Genomic DNA, 27,046 nt, shown 5'->3' on the forward strand with positions numbered 1-27,046 from the left:
ATCCCAAATAAAATCCACCGCCGTATAAATCCACTCCACATGTAATATATATATATATATATATATATAATTATCTTAATATATTCCTTTTCAGACCAAAGTGCTTTTGGAATTTGCCATCCCACGCTTTTTCTTACTTTCAATGACTTTGCCTTTTATTCTCTCTTTCCCACTCCCCAATACCTTTACTCTTCTCCTCTTCCCCTTCATATTTCTACAACCAAACCATTTGAGTTCTTCAAAGAAGAGCTAAGGATGAAGGAGTTCAACTATGGTGAAGTCAAGGCGGCCACCGACGACTTCTCCCTCGAGCACCTCATCGGCAAAGGCAGCCATGGTCGTGTCTACAAGGCCGTCCTCAGGCGGCAAGGATGTCTTCGCCGTCAAGAAGCCGTTAGCTGCCTCGTCGACCTACCTTGACAACGAGATTGATATCCTCTTGTCTTATAGTAGTCGTTACGTCGTCAATCTTGTTGGTCTTGCATCTGATCATACTGGAAGTCAGCTCCTTCTCATGGAATACATGTCCAATGGATCTTTGGAGAAGTTGCTTCAGGTTAGACCCGACCTTTCTGAATTGACATGGCGGGTTGCTGTGGCAATTCAGGTGGGTCGAGGGTTGGTTGGGTTGCACCGTGCTAATCCACCCATCATACATCGCGACGTAAAATCGACGAATATATTGTTTGATGGGAAGGGGAGGGCAAGGTTGGCAGACTTCAGCCTGGCGACTCGAGTGGGTGGACCGAGCCGACCGGCGGCTGGGACGATAGGGTATATAGACCCGAGGTATATCGGGCCTGGCCAGCTCGGAGAGGGGGTGGATGTGTTTAGCTTTGGTGTGGTGGTGCTGGAGTTGGTGGGCGGGAGAAGAGTGATCGAGGATAGGGGAGTGGGGGAGGGGGTTTTGGGGAGGTTGGCGGCAGTTGCAGGGAGGTGCATGGCGACAGAGGGCGGGAGGAGGCCGAGGATGGAGGAGGTCGTGGAGGAGTTGGAGAGAGCGGCAGAAAGGGTGTGGTGGCCGCTAGGGGTGGTGAGGAGGTGGGTGAAGAGAAGGTGGAGGAGAAAGGGAGGGAGGAGGGGAAAGGTGGTGAGGAGCACCACTAGAACTATTTGTAATAAGGAGTTAATGGATGATGATGGTGATGAGAATAGATTTTGACTGTAAATTTATATTTGTTTCATTGTTTCTTTGCTTATGCTTATTCATTTATATATATATATATTTTGTATATATGCATTGTAATGCAAAAATATGCGATTTAGTCCAACATTTCCTTATATATTTATTTTTTAGACATTTCATATTGACAAACAGTTCTGTTAGAGAAAATTTGGCTTGATCCGAACAATTTTATTTTGCATAACCCCTCACTCCACTTTGCAGCTGTGGCACAATCACAGGAGCAATCAATGGAGGATTTATTGCAATGTTGAATGAAACCAGTAGGGGAGTGGAAGCATGCAAGTAGGGTTATGGATGCAAAATAAAAGAGACTCATAATTACATGACAAAATATGTTAATTTACATTATTTTTTTCATTAATTAATCATGATTAGTCCATGCTGGAAAGTGTCTCTTAATTTATAATATAATTCAAGTGCATTTACATACCTACCACCCAAATTACTTTTGTAATTGCATATCCAACACGTAAACTTTACTATTTTATATTTATACCACTCAGACTTTTATAAATATCACTATTTTAACTTAAAGGAGAGAGAGAGATGTTTTATGTGCAGTTTGTGTAAATTATAGTACTGTTTACAGAGGTACTTCTGGCGTGAAATAATTTTATTATATTAAGTTGTAAAGTTAGCATCAGATTGGGCTTTTGTTTTAAAAAAATTATTCCATACGGACAGCGTATGCAGAGATGCATGCAGTGTGCATGCGATGTCCGATCTACACCAACGATTATCGTAAATATGTATTTTGATGGGCCTCGTTTTCAACTTTAAAAAAAAAAAATTTTATTGCGGTGATCGACGGTAGAGATCGGATGTCATGCGATGTCCGTACGGAATACTTTCTCTTTGTTTTGCAAAAGAGAAATTGAAATTAATAATTTGATGCATTATCTATTTATAGAAATTTACAAATATATCATATAGTTTTTATGTATTTACATATCAAACAAAATGTTTAGAAATTTAACACTCAAATTTGTAATCCTACCAAAACAAAAAATCATTATTACTAATTTTTTAAATGTGAAATACATCTTTACTTGTATAAGTTATAACACCAAATAGGGTGCCCCTCTCAAATTAAGATTTTTAATTTTGTGAGAAAGTAGTTTAGAGTTTTGACTCTGCTAAAATATTAGTTTTGCGTCTCTTGAAATATAAATTTTCATTTAATTGCCCCAGTCCTTCAAATGAGGAAAAAATATTGCATCAGGACTCCGCACGTAGAGTTACGTGCGGAGTCCAATGAAATCACGCCACGTGGAGGTACATAAAAAAATAAAAAAAAAATCGGTCTGATAACATAAGAGAATATTCCCCCTGTATTATTCTGTGTTATTCATGTGTTATTTCATTGGACTCTGCATGTAACTCTACGTGCGGAATCCTGATGCAATATTTTTACTCAAAAAAAGAGACTAGTTTCATCCCACAGTCACAAAAGTACAATGAATATGAATATTACATTTTAAGAGTTTGATGGGTAAATGCACAAGAATTATGTGATATGTGTGTAAATTTCCCTATTTATAAATAAGGGAAACTTTAATTGCATATTAATTATCTTTTAATGAGAATCAATGGGGTACCTTCCATGAATTATATAGTCATTTATTTATCAGATAGGCCAAGATTATTGGGATGGCAGTTTAGGATAAAAACTAAAGAAAGCCAATTATCTTTTAAACTGAAAATTAATTTATTTTATTCATGTCTTCATGAATCTATTTATATTTATTTAATTAAAATTATAAGAGATTATGCACTTTAAATGCAAGATGGTGGGGGGCCAAGGTGGCAATGAAAGAATAAAGGAAGATTTGCATACGTACCACTTAATACATGTTTATTTACATATCTAACATCTACACAATACACATATGCCGTCTTATACATCCATGAAAAAGAGGGAAAAATATTACATCAGGACTCTTAATATAGAGCTACGTTCAAATTGAAATATCTGGCTATGTTACGAGAATATTCTATCCGCGTTATTTTTAAAGTGATGTGAAATATTTGGATGGTAAAAGTTCAAAAAAATGTGTAGTTTAGGAGTTAGATATGTAAATATGTAAGAATTGGTTGGTGTGTATAAATGCCGCTAAAATATAGAGATGAACATAAGATTTTTGTTTAAATAGATGTAATCGTATGAATTTGTTATGACAATCGTAAAAAATAATATAGTATTGTAGATCATGATAGAAGTGTGCATGTGAAGTTAACACATTCGAGCAAAATGGTCTTAGCACTGAAACAACCAACGAGCGGAAGTAAATGATGTGAAAAGACGACTGATCAGGCGTGCTCATCGTACTTGATCATCTTCATTGGAAGTAATATCCTTGTGCATGTGCTCTCACTTGAAAAGCAATGGAAATGATTTTGATATATACATGATTAAAATGCTACATTTGTTTTTTTTTTAATTCAATTATATGTTTCTATTAAGTGGAAAATATAAGAACTCTTGATTTATAAATCTTGCTTGAGCTCAAAGTAAATAATTTTTTCTTACTTGAACCTCTCAAATAATCATGTTCCAAAGCCCTTATACATGCACATTTAAAATAGAAATAGTTAGAAACTGCAAGAACGATTAGTTACATTGGTCATTATTGGTCATATAGATAGCAGTTGGCAGCTACAGTAGCGTTAGTTGTTCACATAAGTCGTTGTTGGAAGTTGTAGTAGCTAGCAGCTACAACCATATTCTCATATTTATTATTTTACATCAGAGATATCACCTGTCTATATACGATGTAAGGAGAAAATTTCAGATAAGAGATATCACCTGTCTATATACCATATAAGGAGAAAATGACCGTATTCTGAATAAGATGGTCGTAAACAGTTGTCACCGGGAGTTATCATCAAATCCCAATGTGGTATTGTTCATTATTGTATTGGAGATACATTGTCACACTGTATTTAGAGTATGTCGTTATACCATGTTTATGACATATTGTTATGCTAAATTCAAGATATATAACTAGCAAAAAGAGTTCACCGACGATAGTGAGCTCGAACAACAGATGATAGTGAGCATGGACGACAGATGGTGGTCGTTGGTGACCGGTAGGCGATGGTCAACAACTATTAGGGTCAGAAGTCATCGTGTCTTTACTTAAGAACATTGAAATTCAACTGCCCTCTCAAGCGAAGTGAGGGGATCTATTTATAGCTTCTATGGAGGGTCATTTTAGTGTTTTGGCAAAAGCTTTTGTAACCATATGATCGAAGGACTATTATTGATCCTCATTCAATCATGTTTTTTTTTTCATTTATTTTTTATTTAAGGGACTTAATAAACTCATAATTGAGTGATATGAGGCTTATTTTGATTCCTCTCATTAGGATGCTTGATTTGATTATAAATAAGTCAAATTTGAAGCTTATCTACCCATTGAATTAATGATCCCAAATTTTAAAATATGGTTTACTAATTTGATGTTGACTTGATTGAACTCAAATTGAAACAATATTGATATCACAAGGTTCATATTGTCAAGACAACCAATTTGACTATAAATTTGCCGAAATTAGATACCAAAATGATTTTTAAGGGTCCGTTTGGGGCACCTTATTTGGTGCGGTGACATTTTGAAAACGAACCTGACCAAACGACCCTGACCCTTTTGGGTAAATTGCGTTTTGACAGCTTATGCGTTTTCAAAATGTCGAAAATAACGTTTTCACACCGCACTTATATAGGTGAAATGAAAACTTTCTCGCAGCGATCTGTCTTTTAAAAAAAAAAAAAATTTGTAATAGTCATCTCACCTAGCTTATCAACAGATTATTTTTAATTTGCTTATCAACGAATTATTTAATAAGCTGCAGCTTCCCCAAACAGATCGTAAGTCGAATCTAAATTATTTTGAGATTCAAGTCAAATGATAAAATTTTTTTACGACGCATCAAATTTATTACTAATTATCCTCAACAAATTATTTTGTTATAATTTTATTTTTATTATCATACATGTCTTTTATTTATATTTAAAAACATTTATTGAGATATTGTATTCTTTAAAATTAAAAGGATATAGCACATGCTAATTAAATTAATCTAACACATTTTATTGTAATCATGGCTAAGTTTTTTATTTGGAGGGGCATTTACATAGATATCACCTAATTCTTATTCATTTACATATTTGATGTTTTATTTTTATTTTTATTTTTATACCACTCAAATATTTCTCATCACATAAAAAATATCAAATTTAATTATAATAAAATAAAAATTCTATTTTTATGCACAGTCACACAGCTTATTGGACTGTCAAAACGGCTCGTTGTTCGTGAACAACTCATGTTCGGCTCGTTCGCTAAGTTAGTAAGCTGAACACAAACAAATATTTATTTGTTCATGTTTGATTTGTTATGGCTAGAAATATTACTATATATATATATATTGATAAGTAATATTTATAAAACAATTAATTCACTACAAGTCTACAACGATTTATAATCAATTAAAAGTATTAAATAAAAAAATAAAATAAAAATTATTAAATTAGATTCAAATGATGTTTTAATATAAACAATAATTTTTAAATTTTGCCTCAACCTTTAACATCCTATAACTATGTTATTAGGGTTGTCAATGAGAGTATGTATAGAGACGCTAATACGTACAAGTTCGGACGAGAGATATAGCTCTTGAGATCGGGCCTGGATCTTGAGAGTCCGTGTTGCCTTCCCAAACTAAGCTCACGAGAAGATCCTTTGATTACCAACTTGATGATTCTGGGCAAAGAGCCCTTGTTAACTTGTCCAAGGGTACTTAATTGGAGAAATAAAGACTTTAGCTTTAGCGGCTGAGGCAACACAAAAACAGCCAACCTTTGAACAACTACAAAACACAAACATACTTTTTGAGCTTTAAATATAAATGAGCCGAACACGAGCTGAGCATGAGGCTGAGCTCGTTCGTGTACGACTAGTTTACAACCCTAACCTCTTATATGTAAAAAAAATAAACTTTAGGAGGTACATACGTAAAATACATTAGAATTGAGTGGTATGCATGCAAATCTTCCTTATCTCAGTTATTTCAGGAGTGCCACTCTTCAACTCCCATCGAGCTGCCGGGTTTTGCCGCCGCGCTCCTGCTCCGAAGGTATGGATTCTTTCTCTTCTTGTTCGTTCCGTGCTCGTTGCAGGGTTTCGCTTCTGAAATAAAAAATTAAGAGATGTCAGAAGATTCTAAGGTGAGTTTCCAAGGATATTTCCTTGCTTAGGGTTTTCTCAGAAGCCTGGTTTCTGAACCGATGAATTGTTTCATCGCAGCTGAAAGGTGGGGATGTAGCAAACAACGATATATACAATGTCGAGGCGGCTGAGATTCTTGCAAGCGAGGCGCTGGTAAATTGTCTTTTACCTGCATTTGAATAGTAATTTGGTTAACATATACTTGATTTTTTCTAGTCCGGTTCAAATCAAATTATCGTGTCGGGCCATTGATTGACAACCCTAATTTAGATATACTATTTTTATTTGTTTTGACATTTCTTATTTCATTTGCTATGATTTTGCAGCTTCTTCCAATCTCTGAGGCGACACCAATCTATGAGCAGCTTCTTTCAACTTTTCCTACAGCTGTAAGTTCTTAAATCTACATAGCATTTAGTTCGATAAATTGTCCTCTAAAATGATGATGACAAACAAGCTGTCGAATGTGAGTTAGCTAATCTCAAATCGTATTAACCAAGTGACAAGAAGTTATGCTAGACAATACTTTATTTGAACAAGAAACAATAATCTCACTCGATTAAATTGGGCTTCCTTATTTTGGATAGTCATTTAGTATCCATATTCTTGATTACTCTTTCTAAAACATTTTCATGATTTACTCATTATTATCTTAAAGAATCTAAATCTTCCTCCACCATCAGTACCAACATAAAGTTAAATAATACTAATTATCTCCTATGATGAAGTGCCTTTGTTTCCTCATTGGTTCTTACAAAAAGTTGCATAATCTTTCTGCCTCTTCTCCACATAGGAATATCACTTACTGCCAAATTTCAAAGTTGCATTCTTCCTGCTATCATGTTTTTATTTGATCACTTAATAGCCTTGAACCTTCGATTGCCTTAGTTATCATGTCTTAGGATTCATTCAAGAATGAGATATTTTTTTTTGTGGTATGTACTTTAGGAAAGTAACATCTCTAATATCTAAACTATATATTTTCTCGTTTTTTCTCTCCAACAAAATAATATATTGATCAGGAGCACAGTAAAAGGTAAATTTTATGAGTGGAGGATCAAATTTCACTATTGATCGAACTAATTGGCAAATACAGACTGAAAATTTTATAATTTTCAAATTTATCTTAGGATAATATAATTCTTTGTAGTTTATACCTTTCCTAAAATTACCATTATTCTCTTATAGGATGTTTGCATCATAGAGTTCTCTCCAGTCTCCTACTCTCGATCAATCAACTTTAATGTTCGTTTAGGGTGACCTAGGAAGTTCTGGATGTTGTGGCTGTACTATTGGTAGACTTGGCCGTGGCTATGATACTTTTTCATCCTATTTTCCAATCATACTCATAGATATTGCCAGTATAGATTTGATTATTCCTTTGCCACTCTATATAATTCTACAATTGGTGGGCCTTGTCTAGTCCTTCCGTTGCTTCATCTTCTGGATCAATTAATCTCTCTTTGCGAAATTATGATTGATTACTTCAACATTCATTGTAATCTTTCTTTAGATCCAGCACAACCATTTTTATTGATACACCATGTGTCTTAAGGTGATTCAATAGGTGATTACAAAATTTTTTTAATATCTTTTTCATATGACCTCTCATTTATTATTTTTGTTAATGCCTGCACGCCTCTCATATTTGGAAAGAGTATTGCACATCTTTTGAAATTTATTATCTTTATCAATTGTTTTATATTTCTTTTCATTCTCTGTGAACATATTATTTATTCATTGTCTTACAAGTACTTCCAATTTTATGTACTATGTTATCATTCTCATGCTGAATCTCAGTTCAACAGAATGATTAGTGGAGGTATAAATTTGGCGGGTTCTACAACAGGACAACAAATGTTCCTTCCTTTTGCTTTTCTAATGTTATACAGTTCCAATGGCATTTCTGACATGGTCATTCTGTTCCCAGTAGACATTGGTATTAATTTTTGTTTCATAATTTTTATTTGTACTTGATTGCCATGTGTGTGGCTTTTATGTGCCATTCTCTTTCTATACACTAATTCTTGCCATTTTCCTATTGAGTAAGTCAACTGGGAGTCCTTGTATTTTCTCTCTCATTTGGGATTCTGTTATTTTGAAATATCTATTAATGATTTTTCACGGATCATTTAAGGTTTTTTTCCTCAAATGTTGGCCAGAGCTAGATATATATTTTAGATTATTTATTAGGAATTAAAATTGTTTTTTTGTAGTGATAATGCTTTATATTTTATGTATTCTAAGTTTTTCTCTTTTTGCTATACCTATTATATTATTAATCAAAATCCGTATTTTAAGCATATTAATATAATGATATTGTAAAATTTAAAAATATTCATCTTCGAAATATTGCAAGCTCATTCGATGAATGCCCCTCTTCAAATTTGGATGTAGTATTGACAGCCTACTAGCTCATCGCCTGTATCTCCTCACCTCTTCTCAGCAATTTTTTCCTATCTATGCCCTTTATCTTTGTCAAGTTGTTTTTTGGTACACCTAGGATATTTGATTTAATATATTTAGTCTGTGCTTTCTTTCGCATCATAAACTCACTCGTGTTTTCTCACGCTTATAAAATGCTACTATCTTCTACTCAATGTTTATACACTTCCGTTGATGTACCCATTTACGAGACTATATATTTCTTGTCTTTCTCATGTATCTACGTGCATACAGCTTGTTCTTTTTCCTTTATAGGTTTTATACCTTCCTCTTTTTCTTGACTCCCTCAAACACCTTATACAAAAGTCTCGGGACCAAATTTTTAGATTTAACTGAGTATCCACTTACTAATTGGTTTTATGATTTACATGTAGAAATTACCTTATGGGAAGATAAAAGTAATGTACCATTCATGGCCGTTACTCATATATATTATTTGTTCAATTATATTCTTTCTAAGGTCCTCTGCTTAGTTCTCAGACCATAGATTTGGTTTTTCTTTCTACCGGGGTTAAATGCCTGTTACTAGATGTTCACTATTAAACCTCGCATTTATGGCTCAATAAATTGATAAAAGGCTTGAATTACTGCGAAATGATTCCGACAAGGCTTTGGGATAAATTACTTTGACACCTTGCTCTTTGTTTGCCGGGCTAAGCTTCATTGAAATTCTCATCAATCTATTAATGATGGGCTATACTACAGTACTATTGGTAGAATTGGATGCAAATAATGACTTTGAATTAGAATGTTTATAATGAGCAACCTTCTGTGTTGCGTAGGGGGAGAACCACATGTCTACTCAGGAAGGTCTTGTACTGGCATAAAATTTGTTAGTTAGCTTGGTTTGAAAAAAATAATTATGGTTTTATCAAGGTTGGCATTGCAAATCATGTTATTTCTGTCATTAACGGATCTCTAGACTTTGTTACATCATCTGTTTATGTTGATGGCCTTTTGTTTATTGGGAGTGATCATGAATTTATCCATGAGGTAAAATACTATTTGCAGATTGTTGTATATAGATATTATAATTTTTTTGGAGCCTTGAAGGTAACTTGGTCGCTTGGAAAAAATACAAAACATACTACTATAGTTAGACATGATGTTTCCACTAACTACAAATCCACGACTGATTTTTCATGCAAAATAATGCGGTCAAAGGTATTTATTGGAGTGTTTTTTTTCTAGTTCGTCTATATGATAATGTGTGGTGACTATGATGATGCCATTTACATTGTTAGCAACTATGAATTTCATGAATGAGCCATATATATTAATTTGATCGTTATTTCATTTATGATGCTTTGTTTTCCAAAATGGCTTGTCGCTTCTTATGTTTCTAGTTCAGAAAAACTAGTCAATATATTTAACAGATCTCCAATTCTTCTACCTTTCTCTTGGTTATGCAATAAGTTGAAGCTGGTTAATCTACATGTTTTAGCTTGACAATATTGTTAGCACAAACTTAGATTAATTTGGAAGATAATTAATACTTGGAACGCAGTGTATGTTATTTTCGTTGTATCTTAGAATATTATACTCCCCCCCCACAGGGTGATCTCTATTCTCTACTAAATAAGAAGCACATATTTTCTCCCCTAACAGTAAAAAAATGTTCTCTCCATTTTTTATCTCTTCTAACTTAACATTATATTTTGCAGGCAAAATTTTGGAAGCAATATGTGGAAGCTTATATGATTTTAAATAATGATGAAACTACTAAACAAATCTTTAGTAGGTGCTTGTTGAACTGTCTCGAAATCTCCCTCTGGTATGCTTGCTTTCAATCTACTGTCTTTTTTCCTACGTAACAGTCTATACGTCCCATGTCTATTTATGCAATCTCAAAATGCGCACTAGTGACTTCAATTTTGTGCCCAAAGTTTTGCTTTTAATATATTGTGGGTGTGGATATTGTTGCGCCTTCTTTTCTAAAATTTGTACGTTAATTAGATCATTAGAATTCCTTATACAGGTTGAACATATGATTGAGATTTGATATCAATAAATCATTCTGTGCTTTAGCATCAAGGAACATCTTCATGTGCGCTTTTTAGAGTTGATGAAGAAAGCTAGTTTTAATTAAGTTGTAAACCACATTATTCCAATCTCTTTATGGTGAAACCTGCTTTTAAAATATAATTTCAGTTATTTGTTTTGCTTGGCATTTACAAGCTGTATTATTTTATCTAAAGCTGACAATATTGTTTCAAGTGCTTGCTCTCCTTCACATTTTACCAAAGCATGGTATTTCTTTTCAAGATTATTTAGATCTCAATAATTTGCCTACAATATTTTTAGTCAAATTTGTTTAACTTTAATAATTTTAATCCAAATAATGTATAAACTTCATGAAAGGGTGCAATTGTGATCGAGCAAAATTTACTTGATTCACGACTTTGAAGGGAGGTTCAAGTTAATGTATAAAAAATAATTGCGTCCTTAAATTTTTCTAAAATTATGATTTAATGCTACAAAGTGTTCCTTACATGAATTATTTTTGGACTCATATAGACATTGAAAAATGAGATAATTTGTACCTCAATAAAAAATCATTCAATTCGACACAACATAATTTTTAGATCTAAAAAATGTTGAACCATTTGACTAGGAAACTTTCAAAATCTATTCTTTGATGATTCAAGCTCAATTTTTAGAAAACTTATAGTTGAAATAAATGTTTTGGTGTGATGAATCTAATGAGCTCAATATTAATATCTAAAAATCGTTCATGATATCTAAAAATCGTTCATGATCAAGAGGGGCCAACACATATTGCCTGATTGAGTATTTTAATTTTTTTGTCAAAATGATTTGAATTTATTTTTTTTAGAATATTTAAATAGACATCTATACACTTTTTTTGAGTAGGCTAAGACAATGGTTGAAAAAAACTAAGAAAAGATTCCAGAATAATACATATTAGCTATCGACTACTCTCATCACAAATAAAGAAGGCACTCAACACTCATGACCATATTTGCTACCAAGGTCTATTCTCATTGTCGACACAACACTTTTAGTTGTTGATTTTAGCATTAGTGCCTGATATCTCCAATTTGACAAACACATGTCATTAACATACGTGTTAATACTTGTCATCACCAATAAGATAGACCTGTATCGTTGACATCAGCATTGACACCCATTATTGCTAACAAGCCAGATGCCTATCATTGATGCCAAAGTTGGCACCCATTATTAAATTTGTAATTCAAAAATGTGCCAGCACAAATCGCGACGACATCTCACGGGTAACTGAAGATGTGATGTGATCTTGTGGGGCCTACAAAGGGCGATCCGGGGTTACATGATTGACCGACCAATTTCCTCCTTGCAACGTGTAAACTGTATGTTTTAGATCGATAAGGGAGGAACCACCCTGAAGAATCCGGGTGATTAGATCTGTTTGGTCGAGCCTATCACCCTCTAGCTCGGAGAGATCAAGAGGAAGAAGCAGACCCTTCAATTTCAGGGCAGATGGTGAGGATTTTCGGTGAGTAGTTGCCCGACCATTGTCACTCGGCCATACAACCACCTAACTTAGCGACCACTTTGGCCTATTAACAGCCGGACGGTCGTACCGTGGACCCCATGGGGATTTTAATGTATGGATTAAAATACCCTCGCCGTACCTATGTATTCTAGCGGTACAGTGTGTAAATGTATAAAAATCCATTCCTATAATAAGATGACCATTTCATGAATAAATGTTACACAAATTTGCTGTTCTTCATTGTGTTATTGCTCTCTCTCTCCCTCATCCCCCAACATTCTATTCCTTAGGCATGTCTTCTAGACAGATTCAAATTTAACATCTTGAAAGGTATGGTGAGCGTAGAGTCATGTCATCAATAAAAGATGAGCACATCGATCGCAGAGGGAAGGGAGTAACCAAAGAGCGATGACCAACATTGACCCCCCATGAGATGACATAAAGGAACACATGCAAAGAGGAATGCAGGAGATGAGGACTCAAATTGTGGATCAAGTGGGGCCAGCTCGCCAAGGTCTTTAGGGACATCGCAGCCCTGGCGTGAAACCTTGCCCCACAAGAGCAAAATGAACCGCAGGAGGGCGAATCACGGTCCCAAGGGGGTCGGCGACTCGCAGTCCAAGTTAGCGCTGGATCTGATCAAGTGGAAAGGCAACGCGTCAAGCTCTACGCCAGTCGGAGAATGCTTTCTCCGTCAAAATCTCTTGAGCGGAGCCCTTGGAAAAGTTAAAATTGCCGGACTTAAAAGCTTTCAGGGAACGATTAAACCCCAACGACCACATCGCCGCATTTGAATTGGTCGTGTGCCTTCTCAAGATATCAACGTATGTTTTTCACCACTTTGAGGTCGTCACCCTTGAAGTGGTTCGACGCACTCCTGGTCGGGAGCTTCAGTAGCTTTGCTGATTTCAAGAGGCTTTTCTTGGCACAGTTCGCTAGCGCCTGAAAACCCATGTAGAACATGCAGTCTCTTTGGCAACTCAAGCAGTGTGAGCGCGAGAGTCTGCGCTGGTTCATCGTGCATTTTAAAGGGAAATGTTGAAAGTCCTCAAAGTCGACGCCTTTCGAAAGATTTTCCTACGACCTCAGTATCAACGAACCCTAGGATTTAGTCGAGTTATTGGAAAGATCCAAGCACATGCTAGCAGAAGAGAGTGCCCCCAAACAAGAATCAAAGGACGCCACACCCAAAAAAGGACTCCCTCAGGGCGACATGTCAAAACCAAGGGAAGAACGCAAATCACCCATCCAACGCCGTTTCGAAGATGGCCGGTCCTCTCGCAATGGTGGATGGATCAAATGATACGCCTGCACGATGGCTGAACAAGGAATCGAGACCTGCGATCGAACCAGTACAACGAGAGACTGGCGCTGTGATATGAACAATTGTACGGTGATTATGATGGCTTGCGGGCTACCCTTCTGAGGTTATCGATGGCGGAAATCTTGGACACCATCCAAGACAGAGTATTTCAATGAGCCCATGCCAATGAGCTAGAGGTTTTCTCTGAAACTCAAGCGAGAAATGTAAGTGCCTCCAGAGTCTCATCGAGAAGTTGATCAAGGCGGGCAAACTAAAGGAGTTCATGACCTAAGGACACTCGGGTCAGAGATACGGGAAAGGGACGACACTGAAGGCCCAGTCTGGGCCCGTCTGAACGAATTTCATCAATATTGTCAGGGTGGTCCCAACGATCCTTGGAGGAACAGGCGCCCCTTAGTGTGACTCCTAGAAGGAGCCACCCGATGTTATAGTTGGCTTGTCTGATTTTTTTTTTCCTCTTTCATCCCCTCTCCCCTTCTGTACCCTCAACATAAAAAGTCTTATATGAAAATTATCTCCTCACTTTGTAGCAATTCCAAAGCTTTTGTCCAATATTCTACTCAAATTGTGTGCGAGCACCATACTAATAAAAAAATCAAAACTTTCGGGTCAGAAAGGAGCCCGAGGAAATGCTGAAGATGGCCAGCAGTGACACCAAGATCGCTCGGTTGAGCGCATATCAAAGATCGACAAACCGTGGCACCAAAATCTCCCGGTTTGAGCCGGGGAATGAAGACAATCAGTCGTGATGCCAAGATTGCCAGACTGAGCACAAATCAACGACTGGCAGACCGTGACACCAAGATCTCCCAATCTGACCCAGGAAATGAAGACTGCCATCCACGGTGGCGCCAAGATAGCCTGGTTCGCCCTAGGTAATGAAGGCAACGAACGGTGGCGCCAACATCGTCTGATTGAGCACAAATCAAAGACCGACAGTCCATAGCGTTAAGATCGCCTGGTTCGACCAGGATAATGAAAAAAACAATCGTGGCACCAAGATCGCCCGGTTGAGCGCTTTTCAAAGACCAGCAGACCGTGGCGCCAAGATCGTCCGGTCCAACATTAGGAATGAAAACAACCAGCTGTGACGCCAAGATCGCCCGATTAAGAGCATATCAAAGGCTCGCAGGCTGTAGATCCAAAATTGCTCGATCCAACCCGGGGAATGAAGACAGCCAAGCGTGACACCATGATCGTCCGGCTGAGCCATATCAAAGACCAACATATCTTGGCGCTAAGATTGCTCGGTCTGACCCAAGGAATAGAGACAGTCAACCATTATGTCAAGATTGCCCGACTGAGCACAAAACAAAGACCGATAGATCGTGGCGCTAAGAAGACTTAGTCTGAATTAGGGAATGAAGACAGCCAGGTGTGACGAGAAGATCGCCTGACTAAGTGCATGTCAAAAATTGACAGACCGTGGCGCCAAGATCGCTCGGTTCGATCTGGAGATGAAGACAGTCAGTCATGGCGCTAAGATTTTCCTGTTCAGCAAAAACCAAAGCCTGACAGACTGTGGCGTTAAGATCGCCCGGTTCGACCCGGGGAATGAAGACAGCTAGCCATGACTTCAAGATCGCCCGATTGAGCACAAACTAAATACCGACAGACCGTGGCGCCAAGATCCCCCGGTCCATCTCGCGGAATGAAGATAGCCATTCGTGGCGCCAATATCGCTCGCCTGAACACACATCAATAACAGGTAGACTGTGATGCCAAGATCGCTCGGTCCGACCTGAGGAATGGAGACAATCGAATGTAGCACCTAGAATGGTCGAGACAGTTCTCAGCCTAATATCGACAACTAAGAATAAGGCGTGAATCACTCCGCTGCAGAGCCTAGGCAATATTCTTTGTTGGCTGCAACGGGACCCCCACAAACGTACAAACCAAAATGGTATAAAAGTACAAATCAAAGACAACCAAACCGTTTTATATCATTACAAAAGAAATATGCAATCACAAGGTCGCTGTGTTTACAAAAAAAATTGGCTATACAAATGTTGAAAAAAACAATAATAATGTAAATAAATAAGGATTACATTTTCCAAAAGAGGAGCTTAAGCTTCAGGAGGCCGACTGAAGAACCCTGCTCCTTTCAGCATCTGAGACGTCCCTAGATTTCCCTTCATAACTAGAAAATAAGGTTGCAAACTCTCAGGGATTGAAATTTTTCACATCGACCAAGCTCGTCCGGACGAATCAATCGATCGCTATCAAGCGCCCAATATGAAGTTGTTCGTCAAGAAGCTTCATCTGCATGGGGTGGGACGGAACCAATGAAAAGAACTCGTCCTCAGTCTTCATAGTCGCCATTCGTTTTCTAAAATTACGATTTCCTTCAACAATGTATGAGAACAATTTAGAGCTCGATGAAAGTTCCTCCGCCACTGCAGCAAGCTTTCCCTCATCGGCTAACTCTACTCGCCTCTCCACCTCCTTGCCTAGCCTAATTAAGATCTCAGTTTGCTTCACGGTGCCAGCCCGCTCAGTTTCGGTGAGGTCTTAAGCCATCGATTGAAGATGAGAGGCCTCCAATGTTTTCAAGTGCTATCGATCGATCTTCTTAAATAATTCAGGCCTCTCAAACTAGACTTTGCGAATGCCGACGACTAGATGGCCTCCAGAAGTGCGAAGGGGTATTTTTCAACAGATGGGGAGTTGGAGTACTGGCTAATCGATCGGTCAATGATAGTAAAGTGACCATCGAGTGAATTCCAGATCTTCATCTCAGGGGCCTGAGAGGGAATCCAGCCCGGAGGAAAAACCTCTCCTTTTCTTCATTGGCAAAGGAGGCAAGGGGGCGGATTCGACAAGTGGCTCTTTACCTTCACGGCGCCGGGTCACAGATGTTCTCCCTTTGGGATTGATCTCGGGTCCGGTCTCCCCGAGAATCATCTGCAGGCTGGCCTCATTCCTAGCTGGAAGATCGAGAAACGAGGTTCCTCGATTAGAAGCTATCTTTCTCCTCACCCCACCTACGGAGCCTCTCTTGTTTGAACTTCTCCCAGATATCCCAGACAGTCCACCAGCTCCTCGCCAACTGGAAGGGGCTACATCTATGAGATAAGTGCTATAGTCAGCAAGGACCCTATGTCTTCTTGCGGTAAATGTCACTTTCTCCGGTGAGATCCTTTAAATCACACCACGATAACAAAAGTGTTAAGAACGAACTCCTCACCTGCCGAGCCGATTTCTCCACCCGCCACCTAGCGAGTCCTTTGGCTGTCGTCATTCCTTATTGGATTTATCTGTCCCGGCATCAGCCTCCACCTTCCCCTAGGGCCCTGGAAAAAATCATGATTGCGCAAAGATTTTGTCTGAAAGGAAATATTTCACTGACTGATCCTTGACCGCCTCTGCCAGAACTAAGCCTCTCCTAACTAATCTCCTAAATAAAGTCTGATCACTGAGCTTAAATTGATTCACCCGGTTTGCCTTAGAACTGACTTTCATAACAAACACGTCCTCCCGAAATCCAACAATATTGTAGTGAAGAACGACTACTTCCCCACCTATCTCCTCTAGCCCGATTTGCAAATCCCGGCTTTGTTGGGCCCAAGTCGCCTCTATTTTCGATAGAGGACATGCTAGGGTCCTAAGGGATGACCGACTGTCCTTAAGAGACTCATTCTAGATCACGTCAGGTCCGACCAAGCGAATAACCACACCCACTTTTCTTCCGCCCAGCCCCTTTGGAACCGAAACTGTCAGTGAGGTCAAATCATTGTCACTAGTGCCAACTGACAATTATCCAATGAAAGATTCCCCATCTATGAAAAGAAAAATCACCATGAAGCATCAGTTTACGGGAAGAAAGGAAAGAGAAAGAATAGCTTTACCCAAGATTCGATTCAGTTTGGACCATGTTGCTCCGCTTGCATCACATGATGGAAGTTGTCTGTTGACACCATCCCACTGGACAGAGGGGCATCCACTCTGACCCATTGAGTATCAAATTGGAGAGAGATATTCGAAACAGTCTGCTGAAGGTGAGCTTCAAAGGGGATTCTCATCGGCGGATCAATCACTGAAGCCTCTTGCTCCTCACTAGCCTTGGGCAAATCCCTCAATATATCGCGAACGACATAAATGGTGATCTTCTTGATCATTTCTCACTTAGGACCAACAACCACATAAATGGTCATCAACTTTGATAAAGATGGAGGGCTTCAAAGATGATGTAGACAGTAAAAAATGATTTTGATATCAATAATGGCTGACAAACTTTGGCTTTGTTGCTGCTTGGAGTCATCAATGTTGTTGAATCACCCTGACTCCCTCAATTTATTTTGACTTTCTAGTCAATTTCTTCCTCGATGGTTCGCCCTCGGGTCGCGCGATCTTAGCCCGAGCGCAACTAGTATCCTAGCTTTACCTGCGGGTTTTAGCATGGAGTTAGATCCTCCTTCATAATGAAGTTGCGAACGACAGACAATGATCTAGAAGAGAAACAAATTCGAGATGAAGATGCTGCTTCCTCCCCCTCTAGCCCAATATATAATCATAAGTGACACATAAACCAAGTAATTCTATTTATGATGTTAATGAATGAATATTGATATGAGAATTGTCTTACCTTTAAAAAGAATTTTCTTATTCTTTTTGCAATTGTCACTATCAAGTAGCAAAGAAATTGGGGAATTTAACACGTACATAAAAAAATGTGCCAGCACGAATCACAACGACACCTCACGGGTAACTGAAGAGGTGATGTGGTTTTGTGGGCCCTACAAAGGGCGATTCAGGGTTATATGATTGACATGCTACTTTCCTCTTTGCATCGTGGAAATGGTGCGTTTCAGACATATGAGGGAAGAACCACCCCTTAAGAATCAAACTGATTAAATCCGTCCGATCGAGCCCATCGCCTCCAGCTTGGGTAGATTAAGACGAAATGTGCTCTTGAACTTCAGGGCGGATGACAGAGACTTTTGGTGAGTAGTCGTCCAACCTTATTGTCACTTGGCCATGCAGTCACCCGGCCTTGCGGGCCCTCGGTGTAATGACAGTCGGGTGATCGTATCTGTGGACCCCATGAAGATCTTCATGTATGGACTAAAATACCCCTGTCGTACCTACGTATTCTAGGGGTACAATGTGTAAATGTATAGAGACCCATTCCTGTAAATAGGGGGGCCATTTCATGACTGAAGATTGCATAATTTTATTGTTCTTGACTGTGCTCTTTCTCTCTCTCTTCTCTCTCTCTCCCTCATCCCACAATGCTCTATTCTTTAGGCATGTCTCCCGGACAGATTCAGATTCAACAACATTGATGACTCCAAGCAGCACCAAAGCCAAAGCGGCCATTATTGATATCAAAGTCGTCGTTTACGATCTACATCATCTTTGACGCCCTCCATCTTTATCAAAGTTGATGCCCATGTATGTGGTTGCTGGTCCTACGTGAGAAATGATCAAGCAAATCACCATTATTTTCTTAATAACATTTATAACGCTTCAATGGTTTTCTTACTCTCATCATGAAAGTCATATGCAATAGTTCATCTATAGGCGGGATTCCGCAAGTAACGGATCCCGAATGATTACGAATTACTCCCGTAAAATACAGGAGGCTGTAGTGCCACTTGATTTCCTTCTATTTCAACATATTTTTTTCCTTTTGATTTCTTTATTATTCTTATTTTTTATAATTAGGTTATTTTCTATTATAAGACTGTGGTTTTTGCTGTCAGGAGACACTTTTGGTGCTCTTTATATTAGTTGAAAATGTTTTCTCCTATTTTCCTCTATTGGAGTATTTTATATTTGAAGTTCTTTTAGGTGGCGTGTCTGTAGCCTGTGTAGTTTGATAGGATTAAAATGGTGATCTCTTCTGGACGTTTGGATGCCTCCTTCGCAATTTGCTGCCTACTACTGTTTGACAGCAAAAAACAACCGTTTTCAGCTTTCCTCTCGCCGTTCATGCCGGATTTGAATCAACATCCTTCCTCCAACTTTCCTTACCTATCATATTCTAGTGTTCTTTCGCACATTCTCGGAGCCCTAGAACAATATCATCTAGTATTTTTGAGCCTGACAAACCTTTCATTTTAGGGATTTTTTTGCCCAAATCCAAATTTTTTTTAAAAATCACTATAATCAAATTATTCCTACCACAAGTCCTATCCCTAACCTTACACATATTGAAACTTTGATCGAGAGAAAAAGACACAATGCAGCTTAGCAGAAATTTGCTAAGAGATTTTCAAGGGCTTATTATGGAAAATATGCAATGAAAATCTTCTGACTGCAATAGAGGCTTACAAATTTTGAGATGATACATATCAGTGAGATCACCCATAAACACAACGATACCTGCCAGATTGGGAGAAGTGATTCTCTCTTCCACCAGGGAGTTTCCAATTATGAAAAATTAATATCCCAACAAGTTGACATAAAATACTAGAGAAGTCAAGTTCTTGGAGTAAATGTAGATTTACCGGATTTTGACGGTCGCGTGGATTTGGACAAATTCATCGAGTGACTCCAAACTGTGGAATAAACCTTTAATTATAATACATTTCACCTAGTAGGAGGGTCAAACTAGCACACATCAAGCTCAAGAGGAATATTTCCTTGTGGTGGGAGAAACCGATGAATCTTCAATAGTGGAAAGAGAAAAACAAAATTACTACTTAGTCCAAGATGAAATGAAAGTTGCAGCGTAAGTACCTACCATTTCATTATCAACATGAGATATTCTTCAGACTTCATCACTTGCTACAACAATATCTCTTAATAGAGGAGTACATAGTCAAGTTCAAGTAGCTTATGTTGACGCGTGAGCTAGTGGAGTCCTAGGAGAATAAAACTTGATATGTGAGGGGATTGAGATCATTCATTGGCAATATGGTACAGTTCGATCCTTATTGGGCATTATAAGATGTATACACCTAATCTCAAAGGTGGAGAGACAATATTAAGTTCACTCCATCTTTCAACCAGAGTTCAACTATCGAAACAAACACCAAGAGTACATCCAATGGAGCACCTGAGCCAACTCAACCAAAGGAGGAACCCATACAAAATGGAGACAAGTTGGAGACCGTTAGTACTCCCAAATCCATCCCCTCCAGTAAATACTTCAAGTGTTGCAATTTTGGTTGTGGCGTCTAATTCCTCAAACATAAGGATGACATCTTTTATAGAGTAGGAAGCAATTGAAGAAAATGACAGTGAAATAAGAGAGAATGAAAATGTTAGAGAGGTGTTTCAATCTCTGAATGATGAGACAAAACACTAGTGATTCAAACTGAGCCCATGAAGGAGACTCTAGTATGATTAATCTTGATTGCTCTATAAGGTAGTGAGTTCGAGGAGCCAATATCAGAAAAGATATAGCCCCTGTTGAGGAAGTCGTTAGATTTCGTGATCGATAGTGCTCCAAAATGCCACAAATTTTATTTCAGAGTTAGTTCTTCCATACAAACTGATTTATTAGACGCGCCCATCCAAGCCCTAGAAGTGGGAGAAACAAGCTAAACTTGGCTCACGAGAATACTTGTCTATATGCAGTTCCAACTTTGGATGAACATTGGAAGGACTTATGTGTTTTAGAGTTGCCTGAAATGACCGTGAGCATAGATTTTGCAGTGGGACTACCTCAGGCATAGCAAAGCAATGATTTTGTCCTGCTTGTGATAGATCAATCTAAAGAAGATGAAGTCCTTCCTACTCGTGGAGAATAATGCAGGACGCTATAGGTGGGATTCCACAAGTCATAGTTCCCGCCGATTGCGAGCCTCCAGAGGGGTTGCAAAGCCGTCTGATTTTCTTTTATTTTAGCATATTTCTTTCCTTTTAATTAGGTTATTTTCTATTATACAACTATTTATGTGTGGGTTTTGTTGTTGGGAGACATTGTTTATGTTATTTGGTGATGTTTCTGACGATTTTCACTATTGGAGTGTTGTATTTTTAGATTTCTTTAATGTAATTTTTCTATAGCCCGATAGGATCAAAGTTGTGATCTTTCTCAGACATTTGGAGGTCTCCTTTGTCATCCAATTTGCTGGATACTACTGTTTGACAGCAGAAATTAGCCATTTTTCTCATCCTATTCTCTATTATTCTGTCGTTCACGCGGGATTTCAACCAACATCTTTCCCCCCACTTTAATTATCTATCCAACAACTTTCCCCCTTGTGTTTTTTCACACTTTCAATATCAAGTACATTCTCTTAATATTTTCTCCAGTTGTAGGGAGGATCATCATTTGTAACTTATGGCCCACACTGTTCAAATCATTTCAACTTGTGTTATACCCTGTGATTTTCCCCTTTTAGGTAATCCCCCTAAAAATATATATATCTCTTATAAGCTACTTCTAGATTATTTTTTTGCATGTGCGAGGGATTGTCATTCAATGCAAGGTAATAAACTCTCTCCTGCTATGAATAGTGTAGTAGGCAATAAAAATAAAAAGCTAAACATGGTTCAAACTAATACTTTACAATGGCATAATCAGATAGCTTGAATTGCTCTATTATCTCCCATCAAAATATAAGTCACTGAATAAGCTTTACTCAGTGCCACACAACCGTCTTCAATGAAACAATGGATACCTGTTCACTGCACGACCTTTTTTTGCATCATCTTAATTTCTTTATTGTTTACCACAATGCTTCCAAATTTGATGTTGCACCTAATAACTATTTCTCTTCCGGTTGCTAGTTGGACATTAGATTATGGCTTCAAGGGTAAGTCTAGTGCGGTGGAGTTCTTCTATGTTCAATCCTTTTGGTTTATATTATTTTTGAGCACAAGTGAACCTGAAAATAAAGTAAGTATTAAAATAATGTTCTAGATAATTTATTTATTTATATTAAAATCAAGATCTAATTGAGATTTAAACGAGTTCAATAAAATATATGTAAGGTGTTAATGCTTAAACTTATTATCTTTTTACTAATAAAAACACATATATAATTATTTATTGAAATTAACATAATTCAATCAATATATATTTTTTCTTGATTTAAATGTTAATTAAAAGATTATGTTAAATAAAATTATAAAGTTTTGATTATTATGAGCTTCCATCATAATTTTTTTTTTATTAATTAACCTACTTAAAATATATGTGGCTGATATAAGTTTTAAATAATAACATAACATGAGCGATTAAATAAGTTGATGGAGAATAGGCAAACATTAAAAGAGTTCTTTATTGGGTTTTTAGAAGCTATTTATTAAACATCAGTTGAGCAAGTTTACGAACATTAAGAAAAATGATAAATTTTTTGCATGTTTTATTAAATACGGAACTTATTAAATTAAGTTTAAGCTTACTCATTATGTTAAGTGAACATAAACATGCCTCTTATTTTAACTAGTGTTAAGATATTACAACCCTCGCTCCAAATTTCCTCGTCCATATCAGGAGTGCTTTGAATATTTGATAGACATCATTGCACACCTCATGGAAGTTGACGTCGAGTGAAATAAATGTGCATGTATGGGGAACACTCATAGTTAAGTTCGAATAATTCCAAGGCTCCCTTGATGAGAGATCCTTCAAATAGCACCATATTCTCACCTTCATGTGCCCTAGAAGTAGTGATCCCAAGAAGAAATTGCTGTGAAGATAGGTTGCACCGCCTTTGTTGCCGAGCTCTGATGCTATAGGTCTTAGATCCCTCAGAGTTGTCTCAAACAATTGGGAGTCTTGAGGACAATTCATATTTTGCCAACATCGCTTGGAGTTGCTCTTATAATGCCGAAATGTTGCGTTCGACTTTCAAATATGTTCACAGCTTGACCCCTCACTTTTTGAGAGGTCAAGGATGATACTATAATAGGAAGTATCACTTATGCATGGTCCATATAGTGTTATATTTGCCTAGAAAAGTGTGTATACTTATGTTTTAATTTACTTTGAGAAGCATAACTATATATCATTAGTTTTGTATAGCATTTTTGAAAACACGTAGGCAGCAATAGATTCTGTAAGGCTTAACAGACCGTAGAGAGCATTTGATGGAAATGTGCAACAATGAAAAATAAATATTTTTTGCACAGAATATGTAAGGCATGTGGCAGGGCGATTGATGGCTTGCATTATTGGAGACTATGTTATTGCTATGTGCTAAACTGATTATTTTGCATGCAATCAACAAATGCAAATCCGGCTTGAACACAAGTCACATAAGGAGGAGACGTTGATGTCTAAGTTAGTGAGTAAAATGTCAAAAGAGTCCCGTGACTATTTACATTGGTGCATTTCAGTCTCAGAATCTATAGTGTCAAATTTGTCGTCTATTCTTTAAATTGGGGCAGAAATAATCTTCATGAGGACTATTTTTGCCCATATTAAAAGAGCCCGGGGGCTAAATCAGCGCATTTGTAGACTATGGGACTAAAATGATCCCCTACAAAGAGTTTTTGGCTAATTTGATCCTTTTCTCCCAAGTTCCTTAACCAACTCAATGGCGCAGAAGCTTGAAATCAGCTCAACAAGGGTCCCTTGGAGAATGCTATAGAAAAAGAACATGGATTCTTACTTTACCCACCTTATCCCTCAAGGGGTGTTTATGGTATTGGTAGGAGAGGTATTTTTTGGTACGTTGATGAGTTATATGGTCGATAGTTAACCCACCCAGCCCCTAAAATTCAAGTACAACCAAAGTTCCATCAATTGAGGGTATGTTAGTCTTTTGAGCAATCAAATGATAAAATATCAAACCGTCATCCTGTATTTATTTATTCATTCCATTAATTTGTCCATATTGCGCCTTCTGTATGACTTAAATTCTCCTTTCATCTTTTGAGAGTGATAAGTGGGCGCTGGTTGGTGTTCCTGTTATTTTCACTTCCTAAGAAGGCATTTTGTTGATAAGAGGATAATCATTTTTGTATTTTTTTTCTTTTTAAATTTTTCTATGATTTTTATTATGATGATGATGATACTTGCTAGTATTTTCTATGCAGGCGTTGCTATATTCGTTTCATCAGAAAAGTAAATGACAAGAGAGGGTCTGAAGGCTTGGAAGAAACTAGGAAAGCTTTTGATTTTATGTTGAGTTATGTTGGTATGCAATTTTTAAATGCTTATATTACATCGTGCATAAATGGGTCAAGCTTCAAAATAATCCCCCAGCTATTCATTTTTGTCCATTTCAGTCCTAGAGTATTACACTTCTCTAATGAAGTAATTCGATTATGCAAAATTGATTCCTTATGGACCATTTTGATCAAATTTGTTTCGTATTTTCCATCATATTTTACTTGAAGGATCATGTGTGATCAATTATACAAAGTCAAGGGTCTAAATTGGATAAATATGATACTTTGAGATTAAATTGGTCACATGTGAATAGTCATGGGATTATTTTGGGATCTTTTTTCATATAAATAAGGCAAATCTTCGTAACATGAAACTATTACCTGCTTCTATTATCTTGTTCATTATGCATGTCATTGGTTTGTACTTCTTAATCAAAGGCTACGTGCCAAAATTATAAGAATTATTTAATGCTTTAACATTGACATGTAAATTCAAGAGTAGCATCACAGGATGCAATTTTTTTTGCAAGAATGAACATGAAAAATAAACTCATGCTTCGGTTTGTGGGGAAAATCAGAATGATTATTTGATTTTGTCTTGCAAAATTTATTTTCTTTTATCAATGAGTGATTGACACTGCTGAAGGGCTATGTAGTTGCTTCAGACCGCGCCAGACACTAGGATTCTTAAGTAGTTTAGACTGGGACTCTTGGACAGTCTAGGACATCATTTTAGGATGCCTTTTATAGAAGAGATTTTAACTTTCTTGTAGAGTATGGACATATTTTGGAAATAGTCTGTCATTAATTTCTCCTTGACTATTGTGCAGACAAATTGGGTTTTGGGGCTTATGAGTTTGATATAATCTTTGCCATTCTCACCCTAGTGAATACAAAAATTTGGTATTCCCACACTTGCTCTTTTTCTTTATGATCTACTTCATTTTCCCTTATCCTCACCCTACTGCTTGATGATACGATCATTCACTTTAATATGGTTTAGTGCAAGTCATATCCCTCTCCTTTGCAATAAAAGGTAAAGTATATTAGTTTTTTTCTTTGATTAGGTAATTGCAAAAATGGGTTTATGACTTGCAGTGTAATGGGTTGTCATGTAAAAGCTTTAATCGAACAAAGAATTGCTCGATACTACAGTTCTAGAGTCTACGCAGCCTTTCAAAATTGGAAGTTGCCAATAATGTAGTGACAGCAAAGAAAGGCTAACATCAAATTCAGTCTCCACCAAGGGCAATAAAGACTAGGAAGATTTACGTACATAGCAATCAATTCCTATGCATTTACATATCTATCACCTAAACTTCAATTATTACATACATACCATCTTAGCTATGCTTAAAAGGTGTGTTTCACTTTTTAAAAGTTAAAATGGTTCTATTTTTGAGTTAAAATGGTTCGTTTCACTTTTTAAAAGTTAAAATGGTTCTATTTTTGATGTGATATGAAAGATTTGGGTGTTATAAATGTAAAAAGCAAACTATGGCATGGATGACTAAAGACACTAATGGTTATAGCGATCACCGTGCATGTCAGCATGGCATGGATGCAACTAATTAGTGATGGTGAAATCGTGTGCAGGCTATTGTGAATATGCACATTTTTAAGTGTTGAGAGGCTTCAAGTTTGCTCCTATTTTAGGAAATGAAAATTCAAATAAAGTATTTAATGTGGGGTCCCGTTTCTGTTACTTGGGGGGAAAAATGACTGTTAGAAGAGAAAATGAAGAGTCAAATAGTGGGGGAGATGGTGCGAGCATTTAGAAACTGAAGATGAGGAGAGGAAAATAGGAGCTAGGTAACAAAAAGTGGGAGGAATGAAAACAAGAGATCGGGAAGCCGAAGAGGTGAATTTCGCCTATAAAACGTTGCGGTTAGCTTACCTGTTGAGTAGAACAGTGAACTCAATCTCGTGCCATCAAGGGAAAGGAGACGAAGAGGTTGTTGGCTTGTGTACTAGGTCGAGACAAGCCCACGACACGGTGCTCGTAAGCAGAAAGGAGGAAGTAGCATCTATGTCAAGCAGTGGAGGAAGACGACGACGTCTTTGTCTCACCAAGGAGGAAGAGGTGACGGGTTGGTACGGTTCCATGAGCAGTGAAGAAAACGTTGATCAGAGGAAAAGCTCATGTGGGAAGAACCAGCGATAGCTCTTGTGCGCAAGGAAGAGCTTGGGCGCGGGTGGAACTTCGCATGTTTAAGGTTCAGTCGATTTAGGTAAGGTTTATTTATTTTATTTTATTAATAAAATTGTTAATACATATATAATATTGAATAGAAAATTAAGCGGGTTTACGTAAAATAAAATATGGAAATTTTATACATAATAAC

General features: G+C 37.4%; 2 protein-coding genes across 2 annotated transcripts in view; both read left to right on the top strand.

Moving 5' to 3' along the window:
- The first annotated feature begins 271 nt into the window (after positions 1–271).
- LOC110028065 (serine/threonine-protein kinase-like protein At1g28390) lies at positions 272–1,162 on the top strand. The gene has a single exon (XM_020729766.1). The coding sequence runs from the start codon at positions 272–274 to the stop codon at positions 1,160–1,162; it is 891 nt and encodes a 296-aa protein (XP_020585425.1).
- A 5,063-nt stretch (positions 1,163–6,225) lies between these two features.
- Positions 6,226–27,046, top strand: part of LOC110028090 (cleavage stimulation factor subunit 77) — a 74,226-nt gene continuing 53,405 nt past the window's right edge. The window contains 5 exon segments of the mRNA XM_020729809.1: positions 6,226–6,325; positions 6,496–6,570; positions 6,744–6,806; positions 10,527–10,636; positions 24,627–24,727. Of these exon segments, the coding sequence (XP_020585468.1) occupies positions 6,233–6,325; positions 6,496–6,570; positions 6,744–6,806; positions 10,527–10,636; positions 24,627–24,727 (442 nt within the window). The 5' untranslated portion in view covers positions 6,226–6,232.

The sequence above is a fragment of the Phalaenopsis equestris genome, unplaced genomic scaffold, assembly GCF_001263595.1.
Source record: "Phalaenopsis equestris unplaced genomic scaffold, ASM126359v1 Scaffold000488, whole genome shotgun sequence".
Classification (NCBI taxonomy): Eukaryota; Viridiplantae; Streptophyta; class Magnoliopsida; order Asparagales; family Orchidaceae; genus Phalaenopsis; species Phalaenopsis equestris.

Excerpts from the sequence above, each read along its gene's own strand:
- LOC110028065 (XM_020729766.1), top strand. The coding sequence starts at position 272 with ATGGTGAAGTCAAGGCGGCCACCGACGACTTCTCCCTCGAGCACCTCA.